General features: G+C 50.3%; 1 protein-coding gene across 4 annotated transcripts in view; it reads left to right on the top strand.

Annotated features, from left to right (window-relative positions):
• Positions 1-13122, top strand: part of Mast4 (microtubule associated serine/threonine kinase family member 4) — a 583904-nt gene extending 570782 nt beyond the window's left edge. For all 4 annotated transcript variants that reach the window (XM_055601922.1, XM_055601921.1, XM_055601923.1 and 1 more), the window contains 3 exons: positions 3726-3862; positions 6342-6523; positions 6793-13122. In XM_055601922.1, coding sequence (XP_055457897.1) covers positions 3726-3862; positions 6342-6523; positions 6793-10667 — 4194 coding nt within the window. In that variant the 3' untranslated portion in view covers positions 10668-13122. The remainder of the gene's footprint in view (positions 1-3725; positions 3863-6341; positions 6524-6792) is intronic.
• Positions 13123-13323: the final 201 nt, after the last annotated feature.

The raw sequence follows: 13323 nt of genomic DNA, 5'->3' as shown, positions 1-13323 counted from the left end.
TGGTTGGAGATTTAGGATGTGGAAAAGTAGATTTGGGATAGTCCAGGCAAGGAGTAGAAATGCAAATGTGGGGTAGGTGGGTGGGCGGGCCTCAAGTATCATGACATACACACTGAGTCTGGTGGGTTGAAACCTTGGTTTGTGTAGGAATAAAGTGTGTAAGCAGGCTGGAGCGAGGGCGGAAGATCCTGTCCCTCAGCTGAGCTTTACAGAGAACATCAGAGCGAAACAGAGCCAACTAGTTGACAAAGCCAGACTGAGACCTTGACAGCCTGATGTCAGCTGTTGAACTCAGCTCAGCCTGCTTAAAAATCATTTCCCTCCCACTGTGGACCAGTCACGGAAAGAGCTGCAGGTAAAGGTGAATTAGCTGGGCACCTAGCCGTCTGCTTGCTTGCGTGTTGTCCTTGCTGTTGTGTCTCAAGCAGTGAGCACAGAATTTCTCTCGGAGTTCCCTCATTCATCCAGATCCTTTGTAGCTCTTGCTGTGGCTAGGTGGATCCACTAGATGGCAGGCTTCGCAGGTAGTGCCCAGTTCTTTTTCTCATTTCCCATTCCCGAGTCTGACGTGTTTGCACAGTACATCTTGTGTGTTTCTCATCACAGGGGCTGCCCTTTGTATATGAGCCAAACAAATTGCTCTTTGAAAAGTCATATGTAGGAACAACGACAACAAGAAAGTAGGTTTAGTTTGTGTTGAAGGAAACATTCATTCAGGGCCTTGTGACGAGCTGAGTCAGCGAGCCCCTGCTTCTCTCTCTCTTCTCATGAGAAACACTCACGGTTTTTATTGTATTTGTCTTACACGGTTTTATCATGCTTGTGCCTCCTTCATTCTTGGTGATCTAGTACTCTGAGCGTGCCACACATGGCATGTGACTGTCTTGCTGTGATGAACACAAGCCATGCATGTGCCAGGCCCTGGAGAGCGAGAGGGGACCAGGCACCTGCTGCCCACATGGAGGAGGGTGGGAAGGAGGAGTCTGGTGGTGGGTGAGGGACAGAGAAGCCAGGCTTTCACGGTTCCACTTACCACCACGGCTCAGAGAACAAGAACCCCCGGCTCCTTGAAACCACTGTCGTTATCTGTCTATTGTCCCAATGAAGACAGTCCTTTCTCACCTCCTGAGCGGTGACCTGACCCTCAGATCTTGATTATAAAAAAATAAAATAAAATAAAGACTAGCCGTGGAAATGGCTTTAAAACTAAATTGTATCTTTAAAACACCAGGTGGCATTGTTAGCCCCTTACAAAGATATACAAGGCTGAGCCCGGTGTGACGGCTCGCAACCATCATTCCAGCCCTCTGGAGGCTGAAGGAGAAACACCGCCACAAGGTTGAGGCTAACTAACGTGGGCAACATTGTGAGTTTTGGGGCAGCCTGCACTACAGTGTTAAACTCTGCTTAAAAAAAGGGGGGGGGGGTGTCAATGCTGAGATGCATTTGAATCCAAGCCCAGTGGCTCATGGATAAGACAGTGGTCATATGGGGGTGTCTTGTGTGTACACTCAGTGTAGGGAAGTGGAAGAGAACATGCATGAAAGACGCATCCTGGCTGCTTTGTTGCCCCTTTCATCCATCGTGTGTGGGGGCGGGGGGTGGGTTTGATATCATCATAGCATCAGGGGTTCATTCAATTTGTGAAGACCTCCTTCCCGAAGTCTTCAATAGTGAATTTGTGAAGACCTCCTTCCCGAAATCTTCAATAGTGAATTTCTGAAGACCTCCTTCCCGAAATCTTCAATAGTGAATTTGTGAAGACCTCCTTCCCGAAATCTTCAATAGTGAATTTTCCATTTGAAAAAAAAAAAATAATAAGGCCAATCCCTACCATTAAAGTAAATGTAAACATTTTAAAGTTTTGTATCCGCATGTAAGGCACATGATTTATCTTTCTGGTGGAATTCAGGCTCCAACTGCCTCAAGTATTTTCTGCAAATCTATTATTAGGTGTGAGGCTGTACTTCAAAAATGATATGTAAAGCACTATGAAGGGAATAATAAAATGCTATATCTTTTCAAGATTAAACTAGAGGTGAAACATGAAAAGAAAGGTCCCTTAAAGCAGCGGTTCTCAAGCTGTAGGTCATGACACCTTTTAGTTCATATATCAGGTATCCTGCATATCAGATATTTATATTAGGATTCATTCATAACAGTAGCAAACTACAGATATGAAGTAGCCGTGAAATAATTTTATGGTTGGGGGTCACCACAACATGAGGAACTGTATTAAAGGGTTGCAGCATTAGGAAGGCTGAGAGCCACTGCTCTAAGGAAATATAAGTAACTAATGGACCATCAATTCGTAGAACTCAAAATCAGTACAAGACTGAGGAGGCTATCAGTAGGCAGCCAGTACAAAGCATGTCCTTAGAGAGTATTTGATGTGTTTTCAGATGTGCGAAATGAAAAGAGAAAGCCACAAATATAACATTGAAATTGTAAGATACACATATATCTGTACATGCTCAGGAGGAAGGTTAGTGTGGGCTAGGGATGATGCAGCGTTGCCGTTTATTGCCAGAGTGCTTGCTTAGCATGCGCTGAGGCCCTAGGTCTGATTCTCACCCTTCCTCCTCAGAAACAATTAAAACCCAGCAGGAAGTAGATTGAAATACTACCAGTTGTAGCAGAGTGGAGATTCCAATGATTTTTCTTTGATCTGTGCTTTACCATTTTCTTTTATAATGCATGGGATTTTTCCCAGGAAGGGGAAAGAAAATGGCTATCAGGGAGGCAGAGCTGCTTGCCCAGTCTTTGTCCTTTCCCACAGCAGTTAACTTCATTGTTCGGCGTGACTTAGAACTCAGCTTCTCCGTAATCGTCCTGGTGTTTTAAAATGCTCCTGTTCTTGGCCTTCTTGGCCTTTCAAGCTTATCATAGCCACCTCTGACTTTGAAAGAATGTATTTACCCCTGGCTGTTAAGAAGAGAGTGTGGGAGACCACCTGGCCTGGCACCCCAATGAATGCCTGGCCACTGACTTCATATTCACCTTCATCGCTAGGACCTGCCTAGCAAGCCCCATCCCGGGATGAAGTGAAAGGACACAGAAACCCACCAGGAATTATGTCACTGCCCATGACCTCCTTAGAGAGCTTTCCCCATGGGCTGGCCCATACTCCCCAGCTCTGCAAGCTGACAGGTTTTTATGACAATGAGAAAGGAACCTTCTAACATCATTACAAATAAAAGTCTCATTCGGTTTTGTCACCTTATGATTTCTAGGTCAAAGAAAAACATGAAATAGAGAAAGAAGGAAAATATATCAAGGGAGTCCAGACAGCTACTGGGCACGTTTATATTTAATACATATGGATGAAGAGAGCTGATATTTATAGAGCCCTTTCCATGTGTCACCCTCAGTGCTAACGGCTTTGCAAATCTCATTTACTCCCCGGCTGAGCTCAGGAGATGGCAGCGTTCTGCTGGCATCCAGTACAGTTCGTGAGAAGCCTTGGTAGGGCAAGCGGCCCTACTGAACTAGTGCTTGACTCAAATACCCCTCCCACCCACAGCACACTCACTAAGGACGCTTGTTCCTTCACCTTCTACCCCATCTGGATTGGCAGGACTTCACAGATAGGGATGTTATTCAGCAGCAGAGGGCCCCTTTACATGACGCAACTGTTTTTACTTGGCTTTGAGTCTCTTAGTTCTGACCTTGCTTCTTCACGGCACTTCTTTTTAATACGACCTCATTTTTTTTTTTTTCAACAGAGTGGGAATAAGGTGTCAATCACCACCACCCCATTTGAAAACACATCAATCAAAACGGGACCGGCTAGGAGAAACAGTTACAAGAGCCGGATGGTGAGACGGAGCAAGAAGTCCAAGAAGAAGGAAAGTCTAGAAAGGTAAGTTGGGTCAGCCTTCTGTGTGGGTTGCTCTCCACCAGTGTTTTCGTAAAACGCGTTTCTCATCAAATACAAATGAGAAAGGCACGTTTCTCTGTGTGTGAGAAATGTTACACCACAGTTCGCGGTAGATACTCAAGTTCAATGTCATTGCACGGATAGCAGAAAGAGTCGCTTGGTCTTCCTGTAAAGAGATTGCGATTGTTCTTCACCGCATGTGGACACCTTGACAAGTCCTTCACTGGTTTAAATGGACATTTATGTTTTCTGTGAATGCATATGGCACACACATGCCACAGTGCATCCAAGAGCATAGGATAACTTCTGGGAGCTAGTCCTCCCTCTCCACCATTGCTGCAGGGGATTGACCTCAGGTGGTCATGCTTGAGTCCTTTCCCTGCCACGCCATCACCAGCTCCACTGTATCTCTGTTTCTCTTTGTTTTGTGTTGTTTTTGTTTAAGCCTGTAGACATCCTGTCAGGAGAGTTGGATCTGACCCACGTGACCGTCAGGCAGTTTTCCACATGAAATCTGCATTTAAAATGTCCCGTATGTGATTAAGAAGGCCTTTTTTTGCCTGTCTGTTTTTAAATGTCATACATCAAAAAATAACTGCGTCTTTAAACCTTTCGAATAAGTACAGAAATAAAAGGGCTCTGTCTGCTTGAAATCTAATGAAGTGACACACAGTGACAGATGACGGGGAGCACCGGAGCACCTTGTGCTTTAGTCGATATACAGACTAAAGCACAAGGAAGCCTGTGCTCTGGGAAGGGTATTTCTTTTCAGTCTGGGTATGGCTCCTTTGAGCCGACATAGTCATGATCCTTTGTTCACTTGAACCTGAGAGCTTCATCATGCTAAGGCCTTGGATAGAAATGTAAAAGAAATGATCCAATAAAAGTTCTTTATTAACTCCAGGAGAAACAAAGTTATAGAAGCAGGAGAACAGATAGAGAGCCCAACTGAGGCTAAGGACAGTGCAGGAGCCATACCTGCATTAAGTAATCACATTGGCAGAGGGTTGGGCCGTATGCTATTAGAAGGTAGAGGTGACTTTGTGAGTTTAAGCTTATGGTGATGCCTTGGAGTTCTTTTGTTCAAGTACAGGGGACAGGGCCTGGCCTCATGTACATAAGCAAGTGTTCTACCACTGAGTAACATCCTTGGCCTTTCTACTTTTTGTTATTGCTTTGTTTTGTGATGGCATCCTGGCTGGCATCCAGGCTGGCCTTCAATTCTCTCAGTAACTGTTTAAATTCACTCTGTAGCCTAGACAGGCCCTGAACTTGGGATGCTCTGGCCTCAGCCTGCCAGTGTGCTGGGATTACAGGTCTTTATTTCCTGACTCATCTTCTCATTTTTCATGGTTGGGTATCAACAGATAAGCCAAAGCATGGAAAAACTAAAGTAACTGTATAAGCACATGGGTAATAGAGTTATATGCACTATAGAGATGGAAGTAGAATCAGGTAAGAGAATAGTAGGTGGCCATCCTGCAGTCTGGGAAGACAGCAGAGAGCTTCTTCATAGGTTTCTAGAGACATCTGGCTTCTTTGTATGTGTATGGGGGCTCTGCCCGCATACACATGTACTTCCCCGGTACCCACAGAAGCCAGAACAGAAGATGGCAAGTCCCTGGAACTAGAAGCTTGTGATCTACCACCATGTGGTGGCTGGGAATCAAACCCGGGTCCTTTTGAAGAGCAGCCAGTGAGTGCTCTTAACTGCTGAGCCATCTCTCTAGCCCCACATGTGTCCTGTTATCCTAAATGCATTCATTTTCCTTACATACAAGTTCTAGGATCTCTGGGTTTTTTTTTGAGGGGGCACTTTATGTCTTCAGGTTATACAGGGAAAAAAAATGTTTTAATGTTCAGCATTATAACTGTTTAAGCTTACCAGGGCTGGCTGTGTGCAGTTTCTACACTGATAAGCCTTGGGCATCCATACATTTTCTTTATCATGAACTCATTTAACACTGAATGTGCATTTGTGTCTGCTGCCCACTGATATGACAGCCTCAGCTTCACCTTGCTCGGTGTGTCAGTGGGCAGCAGACACAAATGTGCATTCCATGTAAGCACACAGCATAGACTGTGTGGGGCGTGTTTAAAAGTCCACAGGGGACCAAGCACCGCAATCAGCCCTCTGCTGCAGACCTCTTACCATCTAGTAAGTCTATACCCAAGGCAGTAGTCATCGGAAGAAAAGCTCTTATCTTTGATTATGTCACATCAGTACCTACAAGGCATGAATGTACTCAGCAGTGAAGGGTTTTACTATTTTATAACTGTCTCACTTTACTCTTTCTTGCTGTTTGGCACTAAGAGAGTCTTCATGCATACTGTCAGTCTCCTAAGAAAGTTGTCAGTACGGAAATGGCATGCTACCATGTCGGGTCACTGTGTGGCTGAAGATGTGCCTATCATGAGGATTGTTTTAGGTAGGCTCTGACCCATTCCTGTCTCCGCTCAGGAGGAGATCTCTCTTCAAGAAGCTGGCCAAACAGCCCTCTCCTTTGCTCCACACCAGCCGAAGTTTCTCCTGCCTGAACCGATCGCTGTCCTCTGGAGAGAGCCTCCCGGGTTCCCCAACCCACAGCTTGTCCCCGCGATCTCCAACACCCAGCTACCGTTCCACCCCCGATTTCCCATCCGGTGAGTGGCAAGGAAGGCGTGAACCAGTCAAGGCGAGGAAAGCAGGCGGAACTGGCCCATGACAGCACTCACAGAATGGGCACAAGTGGGGGCGAGCCTGACCATCAGAATAAAGCGGGTAATAGGGCTGTGTAGGGGCTTATGTGAGAAACCTTCCCTGAACTTCTGAGACCAGGAGTTGACCAACTTCCCCAGGCCAGGATGCGATACGTGTGGGAAGAAACAAAAAGGTAAATGTTTGCTCACAGTTCGATGTTTCTCACCCACAGGTACAAACTCCTCCCAGAGCAGCTCCCCAAGTTCAAGTGCGCCCAACTCTCCAGCAGGTTCAGGGCACATCCGGCCGAGCACCCTCCACGGCCTGGCTCCCAAACTCAGTGGGCAGCGGTACCGCTCCGGAAGGCGGAAATCAGCTGGCAGCATCCCACTCTCCCCGCTGGCCAGGACACCCTCTCCGACCCCCCAGCCTACCTCTCCCCAGCGCTCACCATCCCCACTGTTGGGGCACTCACTGGGCAATGCCAAGATCACTCAGGCCTTTCCTGGCAAGATGCACTCCCCGCCCACCATCGTCAGACACATCGTGAGGCCCAAGAGTGCCGAGCCGCCGCGCTCCCCGCTGCTGAAGCGCGTGCAGTCCGAGGAGAAGCTGTCGCCCTCCTACGGCAGTGACAAGAAGCACCTGTGCTCCCGCAAGCACAGCCTGGAGGTGACGCAGGAGGAGGTGCAGCGGGAGCAGGGTCAGCGCGAGGTGGCGCTGCAGAGCCTGGAGGAGGCCGTCTGCGACGCGCCCTCGCTCAGCCGGGCCAGGCCCGTGGAGCAGGGCTGCCTGAAGCGCCCTGTGTCCCGGAAGCTGGGCAGGCAGGAGTCCGTGGATGAGCTGGACCGGGACAAGCTGAAGGCCAAGGTCGGAGTGAAGAAACCGGAGGAGAAGCGCGACTGCCACCAGAAACCTCGCGGCGGCGGCGGCGACGCAGAAAGCCACGCTCTGCTCAGGCTGGAGGAGAGAGAGAAGAAAGTGTACCCGAAGGGGTTGGACAGGGCAGGCCATTTCGAAAGCGCGACGGCCGAGGCCCCTTCCGCGGGCAGCCTGCTGAAGGACACGCTCCATAAGCAGGCCAGTGTGCGGGCCAGCGAGGGGGCCGCCGCCGACGGCGCCCCGGCGTCCGGGGAGCACAGCCAGCCCCTGAGCGACCTGAAACGGGCCTCCGCTTCCGGCGTCCTCCATGACGGCGGGTGTCACCTCCCTGACAGGCCCACTCCTGGGAAGGGCGAGTACGCAGAGAAGGCCTCGCCCGCCAAAGAGCTCCTTCGAGGTGAGAAACTAGACGGCAAGCTGGCCAATATCGATTACCTCCGCAAGAAGATGTCCCTGGACGACAAGGACGATGGCCACTGTGCCATCCTCAAACCCAAGATGGCATCTAACCCCCACGAGTGCCTGCCCGGGAACGCCGTGCGGCCCATGGCTGGGCAGCAAGAGGCCCTGCCAGCCTCTGAGAGCCGGGCATTCATCAGCAGCACCCACACATCTCAGATGGGTGCTGTTTCCTTTGTCCCCCTCAAAGCCTTAGCTGGCCGGGTAGAGAATGGAGGGGAAAAAGCAGGCTTAGTTGCCCCGGAATCCCCTGTCAGGAAGAGCCCCTCCGAGTATAAGCTGGAGGGCAGGTCAGTTTCATGCCTGAAGCCGATCGAGGGCACGCTAGATATTGCTCTCCTGTCAGGACCTCATGCCTGCAAAACAGAGCTGCCCTCGCCGGAGCCCGCACAGAGCCCCAGCCCAGGCGTCAGCGCCGCACCGTCGGGGCCACCAGCTCTTCCGGGGAGCAGTGGGAAAAAGGGTGACCCCAGCAGCCTGAGGGAGCCTCCCTCAGCAAGCTTAAAGGTGAATAAAGCTTACCTGCTGGAGCCCCGGTTCCTGCCCCCAAGCCGGGGTCTCCAGGACTCTCTTGCGGCTCCTGGGCCAGAACCAAAGTCGAAGCAGGACAGAAAGGTCAGTCACCCTGCGGCCAGGAGCACAGTAAGCGTCATAGAGAGCGGCCTCCAGCAGAAGGAAAGCGTTCCCACCAAACACCAGGACCGCTCATCCGACACCAAGGGCCTCCCTGGCCCAGGGCAGACCCCACACAGTGCAGGCCCGCCCAGGCCGTGTCCACGTGCCCTGCTCCCACCGGAAGAGACCCTCTCCAAGGAGACGCCTTGCCCGAAGGAACCGTCGGAAAAGGCGAAGAGTGAGTGGTCTGCCAGGAGGGATGAAGTACACAGAGATCCCTGTGTGAAGCTGTGTCCTGCAGAGACGGGTAAAACCAATGACAGTCCGAAAAACCTCCCTTCTGGGGGAAGGACCCATCCTGATTTCTACATGCAGACCGAGACCACGGAGAAAGCTTGGGCTTGTTCAAAAACAAACCACAGAGATGGCCGAGAGGAGGTGAGGTCCCTGGCCAGGGAGGACGACTCCATGCACTCCGCTGAGCTTCTGTATGAAAAGGAGGTAGGCAGGGCAAGAAAAGGCACAGAACCCAGACCCGCTGTTCCTGCCGCCAGGCACCCTCCTCAGCCATCGGGAGTCGAGGGTGAGAAGAGTGAAAAGATCTCCTCTGTCCCAGCTTTGCAGAAACAAGCTCCCAAAGAGCCTGACAGGAAGGATCAGGCCCTGCCAAGGCCTGGAGGCAGCGGCCCTCAACAACCCCCACCCACCAAAGAGCTGTCCAGCTCAGCAGCTTGGCAGCATTGCAGTTCTCCGAACCACACTCTTCACAGGGAAATGGGGACCAAACCCGCTGCCGCAGAACCAAGCACCAGCCTCCAGGACACTCCCCGATCTGCTACTGCCACCGCCGGGGCCGGGCACAGTGACTGCAGTAGCCAGAAGTCCCGGCCTGGCCCTGACCCCAGCCCTTCAAAGTCAAAGCACCCAGACAGGTCCCCCTCCTCACAGAAGCCGAGCGCCGGATCGGCAAAAGGCAAAGAGCCTGTCTTTCAGCCCCTTGGTGGCTCCCTCAGAGAGGGGAAGGGCGGCAGCAAGGATCCGTCGGACACGCTCCCCGCCGTTCTCGCCACCCAGGGCAAAGCAAACGATGTGCAGGGAGAAGGGAGGGTCACGGTCACTATCACACTCCATGTGGAAGGGAGCCCTCTAGAGGCCAAACTGAAAACCACCAGTGGAGGGTGTCCCCCGGAGATGCAGGAGAAGCCCCCCAGACAAGGGCATCCAGGGCTCGGCGAAGCAGTAGGCCAGAAGGTCCTCCCCGCTGGTGAAAAGCAAAGCCCGTCTCCAAAACATCCCAAACCACCCACTGTGAAAGACGGCCCCGCTCTCTGCCGACAGACGGACAAAAGCCCGGGTCAGCAGGCTGCCGCAGGGGACCGGAAGGCAGACGGGAAGAAAGGCACAGAAGCACTTTATGTTCCAGCTCCGGAGGGCTACAAGCTGGAGGCCAGCCCTTCCCTCCACCATGTTGACACCCGACCCAAAGGCCCAGAGAGGCCAGCCTCGGGCCTGGGGAAGGGCTGCCTCTCAGAGTCCAAGGGGAAAGGGCCTGGTCCCCAGAAGCCACTGGCTGAACCAGGCAAGCCCAGCGGGATGAAGCGGTCACCCTCTGCCACTGCGCAGAGCTCTCTCCGCCCATCTGGCCCCCCAGAAAAGCCTCTGAGCTACTCAGCCAGCTTCCCTGAGGCCCAGGCCGGAGTGCGAGATGTCATTGCAGCCAGCAGTACCACTTCCTCTGCCAAGGCTTTGGGGGCCACCTCAGAATCCCCAGCCCCCAGCGGCAGGGACCACAGGAAGCCCCAGTCTGGGGGAGACGGCCGAAGCCAAATGACAAAGAGTGATTCCCTGCCCTCCTTCCGCCTCTCCAACCCTGTCCCAGAGTCCCACTTCCCAGATCCACAGGCGCCCAGCACAGCGGGCCACCGAGGCAGGGCACTGTCAGTAACTGCTACCACAGGAGAACCCAAAGGGAGAGAGCCTGCCCAGCCTCCCCCAGCCAGGAAACAGAATGCGGGCCGGGAGGTGACCAGGGCACCCCCAGCCCCGAGCACAGACCGCCCCCTCCCTCTTCCCTCGGAGAAGGACTTCGTGGTGAGGCAGAGGAGGGGCAAGGAGAGCTTGCGGAGCAGTCCTCACAAAAAGGCCTCCTAATGTGCAGCCCTGCCACCAGGGCCGCGAGGGCCAGCCTGAGCGTGGCTGCGACCGACTCTTCGCCACCTTTACAAACCAGCACTGTATGGGAACGTCCTCCAAGCAGAGCTCGTCCTCCAAGCAGAGCTCGGAGGCTGACTGAGGAGGAGGAGAGACAGAAAAAAAAAGGGAACTTTCTTCCAGATGCCTTCCCAGTTGTAACCGGTAAAACTGTTGCCAGATAGTGTTTATACAAACCCTGCCTTTCCAGCGGAGTGTTGGTGAGGAAGTGAATCTCTCTGTACATACGTAGCCATGTGTTCGGTTCGGGATGTAGAATGTGTACCTTGCTGCTGACCGCCTTGTTGACTAAAGCTTTTCTAAGTGAAGATAATTGTTTTACCACTTAACCGTAATGCAGTGATGAGGCAGAGTGGTCAGAGCTGGGTGTGTGTGAAAATAGAAACCCACCCATAACTGCGTATGTACACATCCACCCACGTTTGGTCTGTGGTTTGAGAATAGTTCAAGGCTCCATTTGTAGAAATAGAGTTTAAAGATGAAAGGAAGCCCTAAATACAGTAGATGGTGAGTTTTTGTGTGTATATTGAACCAGGATCTCTGATCGTACCGAATCCGGCTGCCTGCATTTCTGAGCTGCTGCCTTTGGACCCTCCACTAGGAGCCGCCAGGACAGGTGGAGCTGGGCATCTGTTTGACAGTCCCTGTAGGGGACACTTTGTCCCTCAGGTCCAAGTGGCCAAAAGGGCAATTGTTCTTGTCTCTGGGTTCTATGTCTGGTCTTCAGCTGAGGGCACCCAGGGACCAGAAACACACTGCAGGTCGGCTCTCTTTCTTCTCTCCCTCTTTTCCAAGCTCTCACCCTCAGGCCTGTATGCTGTGAGTCCAAGAAGCACATGGAGAGGGCAGGTGCTGGACCAGCCCTGCCCGTGAGGAAACAGGAAAGTCACTGGTTGCACACAAATCTGCTAGCACTTAGGTGGAGTGAAATGCATTAGGCATCGGAAGAGGTTTTAAATTTGCTTTCGTTGAGGAAAAGGAGGGTGGGTGGATTTTGGCATCATAGCATATATATTAAAGAATAATCAGGACATCAGATACATTTTAATACATAGCTGGGGCCTTATGTTGTAGATGAAGCTTGCTGTTTTTAGCAAGTTCCTGGGTTTCACATTCATTTCTGGTGCATCGAGTAGCTCCATACATTTCATAACACAATCTCTTTATTTGTATGCAAAAAAATTACTGTATTAATAAAGAACAGCATTTTGTAACAAAGAGACTGGAGCTATTTGGTGCTTGAATGTGAGCAGCCTTTTTACTTTTGCTAAGCCTTATTTAAATTTTGTATACCATGAAATATGTAGAATTTGTCAGATCATTTTAGCGCCGAGGGTTTCTAGTTTGTTTCTGTTGTTGTAGGGTTTTGTTTTTTGTTTTTTTTTTGTTTTGTTTTGTTTATTTTTTTTTCTTTTGACGCCTTGTTTTGAATCATAAGATGGCACTCGCTAAGACACAATGCAGATACGCTTTTATAAGATGCTTGGGAACCATAGCAAGACTTTGTTCTATAAGAGGAAAAAAATAATTAGAAACGAATAATGAATCTAGCACCAGAGCCCTTGGGGGTGTCATAGTGTCTGCACACCGTAAGATTGTTTATGTGAGCACAGCCCTGTGGATTGTAAATCACCTAGTAAGGTTGTAAGCACTCCAGAAACAAAGGCATCGCATCATTGACTGCTTGGTTGCCCTTTGTTGCAAAGCTGGTTGGTGATGGAAAAGGAATGACTTCTTTTCCCCTGTCTCCCCACACCCGTACAGTTCTAGCCACTTCCCATCACTACATTGTGAAACTGTAGAACAAACCAATATTTTTTACAAGAACTCAAATGGGTCTCAAAAATGGTCTCAGAGCTTATAATGCATTATCTGTTTGGCAGATCTAATAGCCCAGTCCTTCTCCACTCGGACATCAGGACAGGTCTGTCCAGGAGGTAGTTCATGGTTTACAGCCTTTGCTTTTTAACTGTCCGGTTTTCTTTAAAGCACAACTAGCTGCTTGTTTACAAAGGATATTTTTATGTATATTTTGTATAGTGTATTATCATTTTGCCAAATACGTTTTTTGCATTTTGGATGCGTAAAAGAGTACTTAAGGTTGCATACATGTGGTAAGTGTTCGTTGTTGTGGAATCTCCCCAGCCAGCTGGTAGAACTTCTCCTGTGTGCTCCTTGGTCAGTCTCCGTGTGGTTGTAAGATGTTCCCCTCGGTAGGACTCCCAGCTGTAGACTTACCAGCTTCAGTTTGTTAGGATCTGTGCAATAAAGTGTTTGCAGTCTTATTTTCTCTGAGAACCCCTCCCCCCATGAATGTCATAATTGTTGTATATTGAACAAATATTTATACTTATGCAGTTGCATAACTTGAATAAAAATTTAGCATGAAAGATGACTGGGATGGTGTTTTTTTCATGTATGTGTGTGTGTGTGTATACATGCCATTTTCTAAAATATTGCAGATGATCCTTCAGGTTCCTTATGAATGCTTTTTTGTGAGTGGAATGGTTTGCCTGTTTTCCTTTTGCCCTACACAAACAGTCTGTTCTTCTAGGGGAAATCTTCTACCTTTTTCCTCCTGTTTCGTTTTGTCCCC

Source organism: Psammomys obesus, unplaced genomic scaffold (assembly GCF_907164565.1).
Source record: "Psammomys obesus unplaced genomic scaffold, mPsaObe1.curated_primary_1811, whole genome shotgun sequence".
Classification (NCBI taxonomy): domain Eukaryota; kingdom Metazoa; phylum Chordata; class Mammalia; order Rodentia; family Muridae; genus Psammomys; species Psammomys obesus.
Note: the sequence above shows the minus strand (reverse complement) of the source record. Positions and strands in the feature narration are given on the sequence as shown.